This window comes from Eucalyptus grandis, chromosome 2 (genome assembly GCF_016545825.1).
Source record: "Eucalyptus grandis isolate ANBG69807.140 chromosome 2, ASM1654582v1, whole genome shotgun sequence".
Classification (NCBI taxonomy): Eukaryota; Viridiplantae; Streptophyta; class Magnoliopsida; order Myrtales; family Myrtaceae; genus Eucalyptus; species Eucalyptus grandis.
In genome coordinates, this window is record NC_052613.1 from 1,025,683 (window position 1) to 1,045,710 (window position 20,028).

Genomic DNA, 20,028 nt, shown 5'->3' on the forward strand with positions numbered 1-20,028 from the left:
AATGTAAGTTTTGTCAAACAGTATTTATGCTAAGTAACCTTTGAATTCTGCAATTTACCAAACGTTGTAACATTTCGAAAAACCCATTTACCTCAAAGGTATTTGCATTCTCCCAATGGCATTTCCCCAAAGCCAAACCAAACGTGCCCATGCAGGTCAATGATGGGGACGGGAAAGTCAATTGATGCTGGTCAAACAGTGGGCCATGCGCTGATCTTTTCTTTTTTATCATTTTTATTAACTTTCCTACCTAACTAGGACCTTATGTATAATATTAAATATTAAAACTCACATTCATCTAACAAGTTAATTTTTAGATAAGGCGACAACGATTTCATAAATTTTTACATGATATCAAAACCCCTTATTTAGGAAATTTAGTCTATGTATGAGGAAAGTATTAATATCAAACCATGTTTTTAAATGTTTGAGATAGGAGTAGTTATACTTCAAGAAAAAGAAAAAAAAAGAAATAGGAAATAGTTGTCGATGCTTTGCAAAATTTGACCAGAGACACTTTAGGCGCGTTTGGTAACGATTCTGTTCAGGAGCAGATTCTTATAAAAAATGATTCTTTTTATTGTTCAGAGAACAATTTATGAGCAAAAAAACGTGTTTGGTAACTGTACAAAATTTATGATTCTGGAATAGAAAAAGAAGATAAATGCGTTTGATAACTACATAAAATTTCTATTCCAATTCTTAAATTTTTTCAAATTATAGAAATTCTATTGATTAATTATATTTATACTAAGTAATAAACATATTAACTAATCAAATTTTTATTAAATAGTAAATAAGCTATAGTATAAACTATAAATATAAATACTAAATAATAAATTTAAATACAAAATTAAATATGTATTCTATATATAGCAAAATTTCCATTCATACTTCAAATCATTTTTATTTTTTAAATAATTTTATTAATTTTTCCCTTTTTCTTTTTTTCTTTCTTCCTCCCTTCTTCTTCTTCAAGGTGGCCGGTCGCCGGCCTTGGAGCGACTAGCGACCGGCCGGACGGGGCCGGCGACCTCACCGGCGTCACTGGCCCTCGAAGAGGCGAGCCCTTGGGCGGGGCGAGGTTGAGCCTCGCCTAGCCATGGCTAGGCCGAGCCTCACCGGGACAAGTGAGGCTCGTCGGTGGCCGAGGAGGCCAGCAGCCCACCGGCAATGCTCCGGCCGAGCTCGCTAGGCCTTGCTGGCGGTTGGGCGGCGCCGACGAGCTTGCCGGGCCTCGTCGGCGGTGGGCGAGCCTCCGATAAGCTCGCTAGCGCGCAGAGCAAAGGCAATGGGCAGCGGACGGCGGCGTTCGACGAGGGCGGCGACGGAGACGGCAATGGCGGCAATAGTGACACTTGAAGAACAAGAAAGGGAAAAAGAATAAAAGAAGAAAGATAAGGAAAAAAGAAAAATTAGGTAAATTTGATTCTAGAATTGTTTTTGAGAACAAAGAATCAACTTTTTTTTTTTATTCTTGATTCTACTCCAAATCAGTTCATAGGAACAAAAATTTTACCAAACACGATTATGTTCCAAAACTATTCCCGGAACAAAAAATTAGAATCGGGTACTGTTTATATGGTTACCAAATAGCCCCTTTCTCCATTGCTATTTTGCCGCTAATGGCAGATTCCACCTCGCCATCCTCCTCCTCCTCCACCTATGCCAGATTGAATCTCGACTGTCCAAATCCCCAATCCCTCATGGACGTCCAAGCTACCTTAGGCATCACCAGACAGATAATATTTCAGAAACCTAAGTGCTTAAGATTTTTACAAAAAAGGACGTCCTTTTTTCGCTAGATCGATAATATTTCGGGAATTAATTCGTCCTGAATAATAAGAGTAACTAGCTTTGCAAACCTTAACAATTGTTAGAAGCAAAGTCTGTAAGGCTGATAAGAATAACGCCATAATATTGAAAAGGGAACTACACTTGGGCCACGCATAACAAAATTTATGTTTCTCTATTTTTTATTTTTCTCTTCCCTGAAATAGGTTTAAAATAGAAATTTGTTTGGTAACACAATTTCATTTTTTTCTATTTTGGAATAGATTTCTATTCCATAAATAAATTTGAAGTATAAATTATAAGCTAAAATAGTTTTTATATATCTGGAATAAAAGTAAGAAATGAAAACTCTTTTTATCGTTCACTCTTGTCACCGTCCTTCGCCCGCCCGCCGCTGTGGACATCGAACGCCCGCCACCTATCGCTGCCCCCTAGAAGTAGAAATTTTATTTTGTTATCAAACAAATTTATGTTCCAAAAACAGAAATTTGGAGTTGTTATCAAATACGTTTCTTTCCTCGAAACTCGTTCGGGAATAGAAATTAAAAAATCAATTGCTAGCCAAAAATTGATTTCTTGAGAAATATCGTCATGTGCGTCCTTGAAGTCTCGCCGATTTAAGGGGCGAATGATAACCATTCTAATCAGAAATTGATTTTTGGAAGAGTGTCACGACCTCCCCAAAGCAGGTTGGACCACCTAGGGTTTGGCTAATGGATTACTAAACCTAAACTTAGCTCGGACTCTCTTAAGCCCATACCAATTCGTGACTTATGTTCAAGTTCTTAACATACAATTGATTTTTAATTAGGAGTCGCCACTAATCTATTTTTGGTGGATCAATTAGAAACGGATCAATTAGAAACCCAAGTAAAATAACGGGAGATTTACTTTACTCCTGCGAACCAGAGATTGTGAGTTCAGGGGACTTGATTACTCTAGATTTCTCTAACACCCTTTCGGTACATTTCTCTTTTATTTTTGAAAAAATGTTTTGCAAGCAGCTCGAATTGATTTTAATTTACTTCCCTAACATGTGAGATGATCATGCGGGTGCGCAAACCATCAATTTAACACCCAAGAAAGCAATAAATTATGGAACTTACCTTGTAACAACGAAAGCATCTGCAATGTTAGCTCATAATTCACAACAAAAACCCTAGATATAATTCCTAATTAACACACAGTCACTCAATCTTTTTTAAGGATTTTCTCTTATTTAATAAAATCTAAACTATGTGCAATGCAATCTAACCAAATGACCTAATTCTAATGACGGGCAATTTCTAATTAAATGGACCTAGCAACAATCACTAAATATATATATTTTAAGTTAGGAAATAGACTAATCTGAATCCTATCTTAACTTAGGAAATTTATCTCGACATGCAATTTAATTCCAAAATATTATCTAACCTAGATATCATCTAAACATGCATTCTAATATAATTAGAAATGTATCTAACTATTCTATCATGCTATTCTATCTAGAAAATTAATTGTAACCTATATGACATGCAAAATGCAATTTTTTTTATTTTTATTTCGGGATAAATAAAGCAATTAAAGTAAGATAAGCACCAAATCACTCGTGGCTATCAAAGATATTATCCATTGTTCGAATTTGAAAATGATAACTAATCAACTTGATTATTTCGCTAATAAAATCGATAAATTAATCTTAAGCCTTAAAGATCAAAATATCAATTTTATTCGTACGTGATTAATTATTCCATCTAAAGCCTTATAGATAGAATAAAAAAATCGATGCGTGGTTGCGAATTAGGAAACGAATCTAATGGAAATTGTGCCTATTACTTGAGGAGATCTGATTAGATGTCAATATGTAGCAAATAGGAAATAAAATATTCAAATTATTTTGGATAAGAAATTTTACCTAATTTGAATATTGTACGGATATTGCTTCCCAATTCGAATTTGTCGGCGGCTCATGAACGGTGATTCACGGTAGCACGGCCAAGTATCTCGCTGGAATGAGAATTCATGGCAATGAGGAGGAGTTGAACTGGCTGAGCTTGGCAATGGACTTCTTCTCGAATGCGGATATCGTGTGGCTTGCCAGCCGAAGTCCTCAATTGCCACTTCTTTTCCGATTGTCTTTTACTTCTTGGACTCACGGCTGTGGCTTTCTCTGACAATATATTATTGACTTGGGTTAGCAAGATGTGATGGAAAAGGACAAAACCCACCTCTTAGACTCGTGGCCTTCAACCCTCGACGTGGATGAATCGGTTTCTCGATGATGGAGGGAATTGTAGACAACATCGGCGACCAAGAAGGGATCGTCAGAAAAATCCAGCAAAGATGGTGGTTTTGGTGTCTTGCTAGAAAATCTCCAACGATATGCAAAACAGAGAGATGCGAGCCGCGGGCTTGCTGGGGACGTCTTTGCCAGGCCCAATGGCGATGCAGGGCCTTCTCGGATCAGCAAAGCAGGGATGTCATCAAAGGGGCAGCGGCCGGATAATAGATCGACGTGTGATCTCAGTGCAGCAGTGTCGGTATCGCCGGGACCGAACAACAGTGTTGTGTCGCAGCGAGGTTGGTAGCACGTCAAGGAAGCAGCGGCTGCGTCGTCCCGATGGAAGTGCAGCAGGTCGTCAAGGCTCGGTGGTGATGTTACTGGAAATTCGCTCGAGATATCGCCTGGAAGTGATGATCACGAGCGAAGAGACAAAGGTGCAGCGACGGCAGTAGGAGGCAAAAGGCGTGGCTGGAAGCTGCAAAGGGGAACTCTTTCACTATTCTCCCCAAATTTTTTAATTGTGCTCCCCGAATTACCCAGAAAAGCTTTCAGTGTGCTGTGCAAAGAAAAGCCACCAAGATTTCTCTCCTCTGTATTCTCTAGCCGTGTATTCTCAATTGTGTGGCGTCCCCCCAAGATTACCCACTGTCTTTCCTTTACATTCACGATAAGATTGAGCTCCAAGACAAAAATTAAGCTTCCACTTTCCTTTACTGAATTATACACGATTCCCCTTTATTTCTTTCCACCTTTGACCATGCAAAAAATATTCTCCTTTTTGGCCTTACGTACTCAGGCCATATGTAACCCATCCGCAACCTTTTCTTTCCTTTATTTCTTTTCTTTCCTACAAACAAGAGAATCGGTCGCTGCAATATTCGAAGAATTATGGCCATACGAAATATTCCGCTGATGATAGCCTAATTGATTTCCAAGTTGAGCACAATGTAATTTTCAGTTATGGACTCAGTTCAATTAATCTCATTTCATGGACTCAAACATGGTAATTGGGCTTCAAACCATACCTGCACCAATCCAATTATTTCGATAAGCTCAGAACTATTCGCTCAAGCTCATCTACCTATATCCACCTTTCGCCAGTTCAATTTATATGCAAAAAGCAATTAATGCTCCTAAAAACTATATGTTATAAAATTTAGTATTTTTGTTTATGGGTTAAAAATTAATCTCTAATTTTTTATACAATAAATAAATGACTAGATCACCAAAATTTAGGTGTCAACAAAGAGAAATAGATTTTTTTTTTATTTTTATTCCTAGATGAGTTTCTAAGCAAAAATACGTGTTTGATAACAACACAAAGTTTTTATTTCCGGAATAGAAATTTGTTTGATAACGACACAAATTTCTTCCTTTTCGGCAACAGCGGCCGGCGACAATGAATGGTGACAGCGGCCAGCGGTCAGGAGTGGTGACAATGGATGGTGAATGGCGACTGACAACTGGCGACGGCTGTCGACGACCGGCGCAATGGCCAACAATTGGGAGTGGCGACAACGGATGGTGAATGGCAATCGATGACGATGGATGAGCAACCGACTAATAGAGAGGACAAATATTGAAAAGAGTTTTCATTTCTCATTTATGTTCAAGAAATAAAAAGTGAAAAATGTTTACTTGATTTCTATTCTAAACCTATTTTTGAAATAGAAATCTATTTCAGAAATTAAAAAAATGAAATAATTTTATCAAATGGATTTCTATTCTAGAACCAAGTCTTAAAAAAAAAAAAGTTCTGGAATAGAAATAGAATGGTTATTATACGTGCCCTTAATAAATAAGAAAAAATGGAAGACTAGAAGTGTTTATACGATGAAAGCGTTTATATGTGGACGGAAAGTAGGAGGCCTTTAAAATTGTTCAGGAGAAACAAAATGACCAGTTCTAGTTTATTTACGAGGAGAAAATCAATCCTCATATCTTATGATATTCTCGTTGTTCTTTCATAGTCAAAAACCGTTATCTTGTTTAAAGGCAATACCAATATTATGAAAAATTAACAGGAAAATTACTAAAATAGTTTTAAATTTATTACAATAGTGTCAATTCAGTTCTATTTTTTTTTTTTTTTGTCAATTGAGTACTGAATATTTTACATACGCGCTAATTTAGTCGGTCTGGCCAATCTTGACCCGAAATTGCTAACATGGACGCCGATCGTCCTACTTGGCATGACCGGCATTGATGTGGATAATTTTTAATTTCATTTCTTTGAATTTATTTTATTCCTTTTTTCTTTCTTTTTTTTTTTTTTCCTTCCCTTCTACCTCTAGTTGTTCGCCGCTCAATCTCGCCATTTTGTCTTGCTGCTTTGGGAGTTTGCTAGTGTCCCCAATGCATTTGGCGAGGCCAATGGCTGGCGAGACCGAGCTTCGTCCAAGGCCAGCAAGGTTGACCTTATTAGCCCTTACCTCTAGCCAATCACTAAGGTCAGTGATTGGCTCGAGGTAAAGGAAAGGGACAAAAAAAAAAAAAAAAAAAAGAAAAGAAAAAAGTAAAAGAATAAACAAAATTCAAAAAAAAAGTATTATTAAAAATTGTTCACATTAGGGTTGGTCACGTACGTGTTAGTGATTTCGAGTCAAAATTGATTAGATAGACTAAATTGGTACTAAATGTAAAATGTCTATGATTCAATTAGCCAAAAAACAAAAATTGTTTAGAACTGAATTGGCATAATTATAATATGTTTATGAATTTTTGGTAATTTTCCCGAAATTAACCAACAATTATGTATGAGTCGTCATCTTATTTTCTTTCTTTTGGACAACATTTTTTTTTTTTTGGCTCATATTTTTCCAGGAAAATTTCAAAAAGGATCCGAAGTGTCTTTATTTTCTCAAATAAGGGCTGGAAGTGGAATTTGTTTCAAAGAAGAACCTAAAGTGACCTTTGTTGTTTAAATAAGGGCTGAAGTGGCTTTGGTTGTTTCAAAAAAGGGCTTGATCTCACCAGTCGCTGGTTGGCTAAATTTTTGTCATTTGCCATTTTCCCCTTTTTCTCCTTCATTTTTTCTTTCCTTCTTTTTTTCCTGGTTCTTCTTCCTCCTCCTCGCCAACGACGGCCACCCACGTCGACCACGGGTGAGGATGGTCGTCCAACCCTCGTCGGTCGTGGGCGAGGTTGGCCTCACCTAGGGCCTACAAGGGCCAACCTCACGAGACGGCCCCAAGGTGAGGGTCACCTCACCCCGGACAATTCTGTCCCTCATGGCCAGCGTGGGTGGCCCTTGCCCAATCCTCTGTGGGCAGCGAAGAGGAAAAAGAAGAACCCAAAAAAAGGAAAGAAAAAAGGGAATAATGGCAAATGACGAAAATACCCTTGATTACCAAAAAGTTGGGTCCTTATTTGAAGCGGACATAGTCACTCCAGGCCCTTATTTGAAACAGGCATAACCATTTCATGTCCTCATTTGAAACAAGATCTACTTTAAGCCCTTATTTAAAAAAAAATGATGGAATTTCAAGTCTTTATTTAAAATAAGGTCTATTTCGAGCCTTATTTGAGAAAATGAGGGCATTTTGGGCCCCTTTTTGGAATTTTCCCAATTTTTTTAAAGCAAAAATGAAAGAAGAAGGCAAATCAGAATGTCACGTTCATAGATGTAGAAAGAGATGAGACAAAAAATAATAAAATAAAATAAAAAAGAGACACAAAATTTGAATATCAATGTCATACTTTTGGATGGGAAGGGGAAGAAGATATGTTCATTCCTAGAGACACGGACTCTTAGAGTGTCATAACTTGGCACAAGGGGACACTTAAGTGCCATAACTTACGAAAGGTACACTTAAGTGCCAAAATCGAAGCAAAATGGATCACTTGAGTGCCAATCCGGCCAAAACGCTGACGTGTCAATTTTCCAGCGAAGCGAGTGCAAAACGGCGTCGTTTTGATGCGACGTGGTAAAAAATTTAATATAAAAATTAATTAAATTTAATTTAAAACTAAATTAATTTAAAACATTTAAAAATATTTTAAATATTTTAAATATTTTTAAAAAAAAAAGGGAGCGGCTTAGAGTGTGCCCTCAACCGCCGCCGCCACCTCCCCGCCGCCACCGGGAAGGGCCGGCGACGGAGGGGAGGGTCAACCGGGTTGCCGAGCCTTGACCAAGGGCCGGCAACCCCAGCCGACCGGCAGCCCTTGCTCGACCAAGCCAAGGGCGCGACCCTCGCCCAGATCGGCAAGGGCTCGTGGCCCTCGCCTAGATCCGGCAAGGGGGAAGGAGGAGGAGGGGAGGTAGCCGTGGGCGAGGAGGAGGAAAGAGGAGGAGGGAGGCAGCCGGCGAGGGCTGGGTCGGCCCTCGGCTGGGCTCGGCGGCCCCGGCCGACCCTCCCCACCTTCCGGCGACGGCGGGGAGGCGGCGGCGGCGGGGCTCGGCCCTCGGCCGCGGCTTCCTCCTCCTCCTCCTCTGTTTTTTTTAAAAATATAAATTATATTATTATTTTGTCTTAAATTTAATTTAATTAATTTTTATATTATATTAAAATTCAAATTATGCCAAAACGACATCGTTTTGGCCGATTTAAACTCTATTTTGGCCAACTATAGAAACGACGTCGTTTTGGGTGAATTAGAGCTAAGTTAGCTCTCCGGCGAGCCACCTCGGTGAGAAATATTAATATTTAATTGCCACATATGATTTCCGACCGGCTTCGCTGAAGGTGGTACTCAGGTGTCCCACTTTTCTTAAAATGTGGCACTTAAGTGTCCCTTTGTACCAAGTTATGACACTTGAAGAGATCTTTTGCCTTCATTCTGTCATTGACTTTTTCTTTCGGTTTTGTCAGTAATTCTTTTCTCGTATCCTCCTTTTTATTATGGATCGGCTGTAAGAAATGAGATGACGATAGAACCATACAAAATGAGCAGTGGAAAATGTTTATATATTGAGGGAGCATTTGTTTCATGCAAAATCAACAATTTTATAAAAAAATTCCTGATAAGTTTATATCGCTTACAAATTGATTTAACGGGAAGTATTTTTCTCGTCAACGCAAACTCTGTAAGTATAGATTGTTGTTGTTTATGAAATTTTTTCTTGTCAAATAATTATTCTCAAGGTATAATGACATAAATAATCCGTGAATTTAGTTGAATGTGCAATGCTGTCCCTAAACTTCAACCTAATGTTCAATATGGTTCCTGAATTTTTAATTTATTCAATGTAGTCTCTTGTCTTTTAGTACATGCTCAATATAGTCATTCTATTAATCCAAAATTACAAACGATATTGAACATTATCATTTAGTTTAGGGATTAAATTAAACATGTATCAAAAGTTTAAGAATCATATTAAATAAATTAAAAGTTTAGAGACCATATTGAATATTGGGTTAAAGTTCAGGAATCACATTACATATTGGGTCAAGGTTTACGGACTATATGTGTCGACTTCCCTTATTCTCAATGATAGAAACGATGACTTATAGAGAAAAAAAAGGTCTTGAGTAGCTTTCGTGAATTGCATCCAGAAGTAAAGAATGGTCATCTCGAAAATACCATGTTGGATCTGTGAAGTAATCTCGATTCTTTGTTGTTCCCAGGAAAGTAAGATAAAAGAAAAAGGTAGAAAGTTAACTTGCAGGCCACTCGCAAGGAAAGAACCTCTCTTTCATCCAACCGTAAGGAAAAAGTCATCAGAGCTACTAACTCACGAAAGGAAGACATTGGGTGTGTGTTCTTTCTCATCTCAAACCAAATAGCCTGAATCAATTTTCTCATCCCTTGGCATGGCTGAATCACTCCTCTTCGGCATTGCCCGGGGTGTGCTAGGGAAAATAGCATCACCGGTGGTCCAAGAAGCCATCGCAATTTATAGCGTCGAAAGCCATATCCACAACCTTAAAAATACGTTAACTGCCATTACGGCGGTGTTGTCAGATGCTGAGGAGCGACGGGAGAAGAACCACCGCCTGCAACTATGGCTAAGTAGGCTTCGAGACGTGTTGTACGATGTGGAGGACGTGCTTGATGAACTCGAGTGTGAAGTCTTACGAAAGCAGGTAATCAGTCGGTACGGGGGCGTCAAAGAGAAGGTTGGTCGCTTCTTTTCCCTCTCTAATCCACTAATACTCCGTCAAAAAATCAGTCACAGAATCAACAAGGTTAGGAAGACGTTATCTGAGATTTCCGTGGAAAAGAATCAATTTGATCTTAATGCGCAGTATGTCAACACTAGTGTGGCGCATATGCAATCACGAGAGACTTACTCATATATAAACAAGTTGGATGTCGTCGGAAGAGATACCGACAGACAAAAAATAGTTGAGATATTGATGCAGTCAAATGACAAAAACCTCTCGGTGATTCCCATTGTTGGAATAGGAGGTATGGGCAAGACGACCCTAGCTAAATTAGTTTACAACGATCATAGTGTATTAGAGCAATTTAAGTTGCGACTATGGGTGCATGTACCTGAGGACCTTGATTTAAAGAAAACCATCGAAGGAATTATCAAAGAAGCAACTGGTGAAAGCTTGAGTAACTTTAATATTCAGCAATTGCAAACATTCCTGCGAGACACCATCAAAGACAAGAAATATCTACTTGTCTTGGATGACGTATGGAGCAAAGACCACAGTAGATGGAAAGATTTGCGAGATTTGCTAAGCGAAGGAGCTAATGAAAGCAAGATAATTGTGACAACACGCGATTCAGAAGTTGCTTTCATAATGGGTACCCATCCAGCATATAGACTAGAAGGTCTTTCTCATAAAGCCTCTATGGCCTTGTTTAGAAAATGGGCATTCAATGAAAAGGAAAAGCAACCACGTCTTGATCTCCTTGAGATTGAAAATGACATTGTCAAAAAATCACAAGGAGTTCCTCTCCTTGTGAAAACTTTGGGGAGTCTACTTTACGCAAAAGTCCAAAAACAACATTGGACACATATAAGAGATAGCGAAACGTTGAAGTTAGAGGAAGCTGAGAATGGCATTTTGTCGATACTTAGGCTTAGCTATGATCATTTACCCTCTCACTTGAAACCTTGTTTTGCCACATTTTCACTTTTTCCCAAAGGATCTGTTATTGGTTGCGATAATTTAATTAGGCTATGGATGGCTTTAGGACTCATTAGTTCAACAAGGGAAAAACTAGCAATGGAAGACATTGGTGTTGAGTACATCAAAGATTTGCAAAAGAGATCTTTACTCGACCTAGTTGGAGAGTGTGACTTGACGTCATCTTTTACGGTGCATGATTTGATCTATTCTCTTGCAACAACTGTGGCACATAATGATTCCTCTACCGTTGACTTAAAAACTGTAGAGATTTCAGAAGGAGTTCGGTATGTTTTGTTATCTAGCACTTCATCAGAGGGTGTTTCAACTTTCGGTGGTGTCCTACCTTTTTTGAGAAAGCCAACTTCAAAGAGGCTTCGTGCGATTAGATGGAATGCATTTCAACTGAGAGTTCAAAATGGAGTTATTACTGAAGAGTATGTTAGAGCGTGCATCTCAAATTGTAACTACTTACGGTATCTGGATTTGTCATATGGTAGTTTTGAGGAGTTGCCAAGCTCCATATGCAACTTGAAGCAATTGAGATCATTACTCCTCCATGAGAACAAGCAATTAAAAAAGCTTCCGGATACCATTTGTGAGTTACAGAATTTGCTACAATTATCTCTCCATGGTTGCTCGGAGCTAGACGTTTTACCCAAAAATATGAGAAAGCTTGTTAGCCTTAGATTTCTTAGTGTAACAACAAAGCAAAAGAGTCTACAAGAAAGTGGAATACAATATTTAGAAAATCTGCATTTTCTGGGGATCTATATGTGCGCAAATCTCCAACTTCTAGTTGAAGGTACTTGCCGACTGACTCACCTTCGGGAGTTGGAAATTGCAGATTGTGGAAAACCAATGTATCTGCCTTTTGGGGAATTAATTGCTCTAGAGTCCTTGGAGATTGGTCACTGCAACCTCGTGTTGACCCGAGAGAACAGATCCAACTTTCCCTTGAATCTTCGTAAACTGGCAATATCAAATTCCCAACAAGTGATGAAGCTACTCCAGTGGGTCGACGAGTCAGCCTGCACTTTGGAGTCCTTAACCATTTATGACTGCCCGAGCATGACGGATATACCCGAACGGCTGCACAATGATCCACGTCTCAGATCAATTGAGACGATCGGATGTCCCAACCTAAGAATCAGGCCCTCCCCTGCCTCAAAGATTACGCGGACTGGTGAAGTTATACCCATCAATTGGAGGCGCCGATATGGCAGGGATTTCTATTGACACAAAATCCAACTTGGGATCAGTATTGTACAGTGGACGATGATTAGGTACGCCTCTATTTGCCTTTCCCTTCATTTATTCTTCGTTCTTAGATGTGATATAGCCATATATTGAGATTCCCTCCTCATATTACTTTTCCTCACTTCCTCGATCGATAAAGATTAGAATAAGACAATGCATCCTGCACATTCACAATATTGACGACTTTAGATATATATTTGGGCAAAATTTTGACATATCCCAATTTCTCGGTGCCATCTGCCATATTGAAAGTAAAACTTGATTCCTTAATAATGGAATCTCGTTTTCTTCTGTTACTCGGAAGTTCGAATGTAATGTAATTTTTTGGACGCTGTTTTTCTTTTTTCTTTTTTCCTTTTGATGAATGAAGTTGAAGAACATCTTACTCGACCATGGCCCCATCATCATTAGTCGTTATCTTTAAGAATAATGTCTCTATATAACAAAGTATACTCGGAAGAAATCAAACTGTGAATTTCATCCAATCCACAAAATACCCATGCTATGCTAACTAAAAAATAAATAACGACTGTGTTACCAAATGATGGGCGAAAGAGTAATTTAAAATGTGAACAACATTATCATGTTATCCAATAAATCTGTAATAAATCTCTCTTTCACAGATTTTATATTTAAATGACATTCCATATCGTGCAATAATTTGAATACTTGGAAATTGATTGAAGTAAATGCACTTTGCAGAAAGGCACCTATATAAGAAAACATTTAAGAGATAAAGAAGAAACAAGTTTAAAATTTTAAGTAAAAATAAAGGTTTTCTTTCTTAGTGCAAAATGGAGTGCATACTTATATTCCATCTTGATTCGAAAATAGGAGGTCTTCCAAAACTCCATATTTCATTTGGAACGAAAACAAGGACAATACTGAAATATCATTTTTTTTAGTGTATGGGTTTAATTCGAGAACAGTTTTCCTCGTTCTAATTTGACAATTGTTTTCGAAAAAATCAGATGCACTTTCACAACAACTTTTCATTCTCGATCAAATGGTAATGAGAACAAAAATTTAGAAAACTTTGAGGAACCAAATAAAGCCTCAAATTTGCAAAATGCATTTAGCGAAGCTTTATTAGTGCTTAAGGGCAGTTTTCAAGGGAAAATTGTCCAAAAAATCCTAAACCTATTGCATTTTTGCCAATTCAGTCATAAACCTTTTAACTCCTTGCCAATTAAGTCCATCCGGCTAATTTTGATAGGAAAATGCTGATGTGGACACCAACATGCCACATAGACTTTGCCAGTATTGACGTGGACAATTTTAATAATATTTTAATTTTTTTGAATTTTATTTTAATTTGTATTACTTTCTTCTATTTTTCTCCCTTTTTTTTTCTTTTTTTTTTTCTTTTTTTGGCTTTTTCCTTGGCCTTTTCTCGTGGCCGGTCACCGACCACAAAGCTGCGGGCGTCGGCCAAGCGACGACAACGCCGGGCGAGGCCGCCCCTGGCCCGATGAGGGCCGGCCTCACCGGATCGGCGAGGGAGCCCTCGCCCGGGGCTCGCCCTCGCCCGAGGCAAGCGTCCGCCTCGCCCCGGCCGGCGCGCGACGGCCACCACTAGCCACGGGCCGACGCCCGCTCGGCCGAGGGCGAGGCCAACGCTCGCCTAGGCGGGGCGAGCCACGCGAGGGCTCCCCTCGCCCCGATCTAGTGAGGCCGGCCCTCATCGAGGTCGGGCAGCCTCGCCCCAGATGGGCGAGGGAGCCCTCGCCGGGCTTGCCCTCGCCGGGGTCTGGCGAGCATCGGCCTCGCCCGGCCGGGCGGGCGTCGGCCTATGGCTGGTGGTCGGCCGTCGCCCGTCCAGCCGAGGGCGAGGCCGACGCCGCTTAGGCGAGGTTGAGCCCCGGTTGAGGCTCCCTCGCCAAATCTGGGCGAGGCCGGCCCTCACCGAGGCCGGGCGGCCTCGCCGGCGTCGCCGTCGCTCGGCCGACGCCCGGTGTGGCCGGTGGCGATCGTTTACACTGGGCGGTGGCCGGCCACCGGAAAAGGCCAAGGAAAAAGCCAAAAAGAAAAAAAAAAAAGAAAAAATAATAATTAAAATAAAATTCAAAAATATTAAAATATTATTATCCACGCGGCATCACGATCCCTATGTGGCACCGCCGGGCGTCCACGTCAGCATTTTCCGCCAAAATTGGCCGGATAGACTGAATTGGCAAAAAGTGAAAAGGTTTAGAACTCAATTGGCAAAGTTAAAAGGTTTAGGACTGAATTGACAAATGTGTAATAGATTTAGGACTTTTGGACAATTTTCCCCGGTTTTCAATTTCTTTTTTGATAAATAAACCATGTCACAGCGAGCCAGTATCATTAGCGTATAGTAAATTGAGAGCTTTGAAAGTTCTCATCCAAGCTTGCCATATGGAAAGATGATTGAAGGGCCAGTAGCAGATTTTACCAAAATTGAAATTTTACAAATTTCAACCAATGAGTGGTCATTGATTTCAAAAGGAATTCATTATTAAATAATTATTTTACTAAAAATAATTTATTCGAATTAGATTTATAAGTTGCTATTTTTAGTCCCGAAGAATTTAATTCTTCGATTGAATTAAAATCTAATTAAGATGTTGCAATTAGAAAAGGAAAGAATGACATGAAAAAAAAAAAACACCTATTACGATACAATCAATAATTCGTCATTAAATTGCAAGAATTCGTTATGAAATAATTCTTCTATAAAAGTATTTCATCAAAATCAAAATTTTAATAATTAAAACTCAAAAAAAAAAACGGCAATTCTCTTACTGAATTACTATCTGACGAACATATTGAAATGAGAAAAGAAAAAATATCATAACAATCATTTAACAAAGTAAACAATCCAAGTAAAAAATTAGAAGTTACATTTGCCATTGAATCTATAAGTAAAATAACACATTCAATTCATAATACTATCTAAAATTGCTAACTCATATAACAAATTAAAAATAAGTCTTTCTATACCATAGATCCAGTTCCATGCATTGCAGGGGAATGATTGCTAGTCCAAAATGCCACGATCAACATTAATAAAGCCGAATCATCCAATAAAAAATCATTTATTTTAACTTGACATGCATGAAAAGCTAACGCATAGAGAAATATATTCGCTTTAACTTAAGTTTCCAACTTGGGATTAAACGATCTTCTCGATCTGATCATAAAACTTTCACAAGTGTCTTCAATTAATTTGTTGAGTCAAAATACTTGCACAAATCTATGCTCGCGATTCTTTAAAGTGATGCGCGGTTCAACTTATAATTATTTCTAATTATGTTTTGTAATAGAACTGTTTTTTATTTAATTAAGAGTGTTCAATCTATAACTACTCTTTTAAAATGTACTAACACAGTGGCACAAGGGATACATGTGAATGAAGCCATAGCCACAAATTTCCTTTTCAAATTGCAAAGCACAATGCATTCTAAGAATAATAATTTTTCGCGTGAAGCTTTCTTAAAAAAAGGGAGATTAACATATGATATGCTATATGCAGGGAAGAGATGTCTTAGATCAGAGAGAAATTGAGAGTAACTGCACATCTTTCGTTTTTATCTTTAGTGGAAAAGCTTAAATTCAAATCCTCAATTGTGGGGTTCTTTGGAAACTTTGTTGCGTATCAATATTTACCCTCACGTGTCATTTGTTTATGATATAACATCTAATGGTAAAAGAGGAAATTTAAGTGATTATAATATCTACAAAATAGGATGGCCTTTTCTCACTAGATTGATAATGTCACTGTTCGGGAGACATGGTCCAAGCCCGGTGAAGAAATGCAAATTTTGGAAATTAATTTGTCCTGAAAAATGGCCCGAGTTGGGCACGAGCTTTCTGGCTGGTGACTTAGGGTAATAGGTCTTCGACGTGAAAGTTTTAGGGCATGTTTGTTTTGGATGAAGCAAAAAAATAATAAATAAAAATAATTCTTTTGCTTTTTTACCAACATTTAAAATGGTATTCAAATTCCAAAAAATATGAAAAATCATATGTTAATTTACGTGCCAGCTTTTACGTGTCTGGAAATTTTTGAGTGTTTTGCAATAACGAAATGTCAAATTGTGTGCATAGTAAGATTAGATTAGAGGCTATGGACTGTTACATTTTGTTGTAATCTATCAATTGTATATCAAGGTTCATTACTCGGGTACCCTTAGCACACTATTCAATAATAATGTGAACATCAAATATGTAAGCACTTGCTCATAATGTGCACAATGTATAAAAATAACGGTTTCCACTTGTTATTTTGGATACATATCCCTTTGGAGTCATGATACTGTTTTTCTATAATAATAAATAAAAAAAGAATTTAAGAAACACTTTTGAGAACCAAAATTTCCCCAGAATTTTATGCAAAAACTTATACAACATTTTTATTGAAATGAATCTTATATCCATATATAGATTAATTTAGCTATCTAATGGAAAATATCTTGGTAAGTAAAATATTTAAAAATGACAAAAATTCAGAGTATACTACAGTAAAATGCCATAATATTGCATTGTAGATACTCTTAAGCTCATCTCTTGTTTTTTTTCCTGTTGAGCAGATGAACTCCTGTGATCGAGGCGCCACTCCTTGTGGGGCTCTGCAAAGATTTGTTCGCGAAATGAGCACATCTCTTCGTTAATCTCTTTCATTTGCAAGTACGAAAACAATGGCCATTGATGTTGTACCTTTCCCTTTATTCCTTGAACAAGTGTTGCTATTTATTATTTGCTTGGTGTCTGTATTGCAACTTTCTCTACAGAGAAAAATGACTTATTCATATCGTATGAGACCAACTGAAGTACCATTTGAGTTTGAAATTTTTAGAGCTATAGTCATCTTTCATTCACGAATAGTGTATGAAGTTACGACGCACTGTCGAATCTTATTTTTGGTAAATTAGTGTCGGTCACTTGATCTTTTTATAACATAATTTCGCAGTGCCACTCTTTTACAAGGATGAGTTTGTGCAATATGACTCTTCCAATATTCAGTTGCATTAGTTAGCAAACAAATTTATGGAAATCCGTTGCTTAAAATCCATATTGTTGCAGTTTCACATTATTGCAGAATTACTGAGCATAGTATTAGCATCCCAACAGTTGAAATACCGGAACTCCATACATAGGGTGCATCACGTGATGTGCATCAACATGAGGTTCTACTTCTACCTGTATATGGCTCCAGCTAGAAGAAGCCGATATTCATTAGTGCCAAGGCCGATACAGAGCTCGACAGCGTCCATATATACAGATAATTTTTCCAAGCAACTGCCTGATGAGCACTGCGAGGAGGTGGACTATTGGGACTGAAGATCAATTTCCACGCCTGCTTCTCCACATCATACCGGTAAAGATCACCATAGACAAAAGTCTGCACCATTTTGAAACCAGGGTGGTGACCAAAAAATGAGCCAAGCTCGCGGCATAAACATAAGCACTCCATCAACTATTGTGAACGCCTCACCTTGGTGCCATTGTAAAACTCGCCGCCATAAAAAATCAGTTCCGTGTCTTTCAAAGGATTCAGCGTCATCTACAGGAGTTAACGGGACCATTACAACAACTAATCAATCACACAATTCAGGCAAGCCACCATGAGGTGAGTAAACAAAATCGCGCGCAGCTAGAGCCGATAAAGAGAGTCATTACCGTGCAATTAGATCGTGGAGAAGGCGCCGGTACATTTTCCTCAATGTGGACCTCCTTCTTCTTTGCCTCCTCTTTTTGTATACTTAGCTGGTCAGTGGGAGTGCAAACAAGTCAATTCGAGCTTAAAGGAAGGAGAAAGCAGCCATGTCTAATCTCAAATCAAGAACAGATACGGCCAGAAATTCAATTGCAGTTTCAAAGATCAAATTATCGCCGTAATCTATCGGAAGCAATTGAACTTCTCAGTCCACTAGTGACGCGCGACAAGACCCGGTTTTTCACGTTTTTTTTTCCTAGAAACAGAGGATAGACAGCACCATCGGTATTGCTCAAATCCTAAGTTTCGGACACAAAAAAGAGGTTTTGCGATGGACTGCATCGTCCCGGCAGATAAACATCCGGCGAGGCGGTTAAAGCGGGAGCAGCATCATACGAGGATGGCGTCGATGTCGTCTTCAGGGGAGATCTTCTTGGTGTCCCGGCGAGCTCTCTTCTCCTCCGCCTTGGCGGTCTTCCTCACCGTCTTCTCCTTCCCCTTCCCCGGCTTCTTCGTCTTCTTCCCCATCCTCTCTCTCTCTCTCTCTCTCTCTCTCTCTCTCTCTCTCTCTCTCTACAGTTCACCGTTTCGTCGGTCGGACTGGCGGCAACGCTCACAACTAGAAGAATGTCGACGGCGGGAGCAGACAGAGGAGGGGAGGGGAGGTTTTGCTGGCGCGGGACGACGCCATCTCCGGTCTCCTTTTCGAGGGGCGTTCTTCCAGGGGAAATTTCACTTTGGTCCCTATAGTTTTGGGATCCTTCGCTTTTTGATCCGTGTACTCTATTTTCGTCGCGATTATAATCATCGGGCTCTTCTTCCACAATAATTTGATGGGATGAGACCTTTGGAAATCCTAAAATTTACTGTGGAAGTACAATTGAGTCTTAAAAATTTCAAAAAGTGCAATCAAGTCATAAACCTCATCACCAAAGTACAATCGAGTCCTAAAAATCTCTAAAGATGCATTCGACAGCATGACTTGATTGAACTAATTCGACAAGTTTAGGACTTGATTTGCACTTTTTGAAAATTTTAAGACTCGATTACACTTTCGTGATAAATTTTAGAAATTAATTGTAAATTTTGAAAGTTTTAGAACTTATTTATATTTTTATGATAAGTTTTAAAATTTTCTACACACTTGTCGTGGTTTGAACTTGTCCATCAAATTTCCAAGGAGTCAAACGGCAGCAATTGACACATGAAGAAGTCCACGTCCTATGCTGAAGGATCTCGCCCTGAGGCTGCTCCTCCTCATTTTCCCATTCTCTTATGCCTTGTCCACCAAAAAAGGAAAAAGAAAAACGTTCTCTTCTGCCGCATCCTTTCTTCCTCTATATATTTTGTTGGTATTTTGTTTATAAAACAAATGAAGAGGTACCAACCACCCGTGGTGGCAGCGTAGTTGGTTGAGCACTCCTTCCTTTCGCGAGAGGTCCAATATTCGACTCCCCGCGTCGTCCGCCTTGTTTAGGGTTTACCTCTAAAAAAAAAAAAAAAAAACAAATAAAGAGATACCTTGTCCCACATCGAAAAAAATGTGAGTACGCACGTGGATGGGATTTGGCACTAATCGACGATCATTAATTTTATTTATTGAAAATTCAATTTATTTCCATAAAAAAATTAACTATAAAGTCTTGTTGAAATAGTGCGACTGTTCACGAAAAATTATGGTTATTTTTATTTATTATTTATTTAATTCCCAATTTTTATATCTTTTCAACATAACCTTTAATGTGTACTAATTCATTTTATAACATTTCTCGAAAGGTTGCCTTTGTTCTTTTTTGTAACCTTTTGAAGAGTTGCCTATATTCGAAAGACAAAGATAAGTAATGTTGTTTTGAGACCACACAATAATCTTCTTTCATTTTTTTGTTTTCTTTTGAAAGAAATTACAGCCATCGTTTCTAATTATTTCCCATTAGAGACCTTGGAGAAATACTAGAATTGCTATATAATATTCTCATTTGAGACTTTGTTGTATCCTGAAA

The 20,028-nt window shown here is 38.6% G+C and overlaps 1 protein-coding gene across 1 annotated transcript in view; it reads right to left on the reverse strand.

Annotated features, from left to right (window-relative positions):
- Positions 1-18,688, reverse strand: part of LOC104434232 (kelch domain-containing protein 4) — a 34,345-nt gene extending 15,657 nt beyond the window's left edge. The window contains exons 1-3 of the mRNA XM_039307663.1: positions 18,604-18,688; positions 18,425-18,573; positions 17,992-18,078 (exon numbers count right to left, since the gene is read on the reverse strand). Coding sequence (XP_039163597.1) covers positions 17,992-18,078; positions 18,425-18,556 — 219 coding nt within the window. The 5' untranslated portion in view covers positions 18,557-18,573; positions 18,604-18,688. The remainder of the gene's footprint in view (positions 1-17,991; positions 18,079-18,424; positions 18,574-18,603) is intronic.
- Between the last annotated feature and the right edge of the window lie 1,340 nt (positions 18,689-20,028).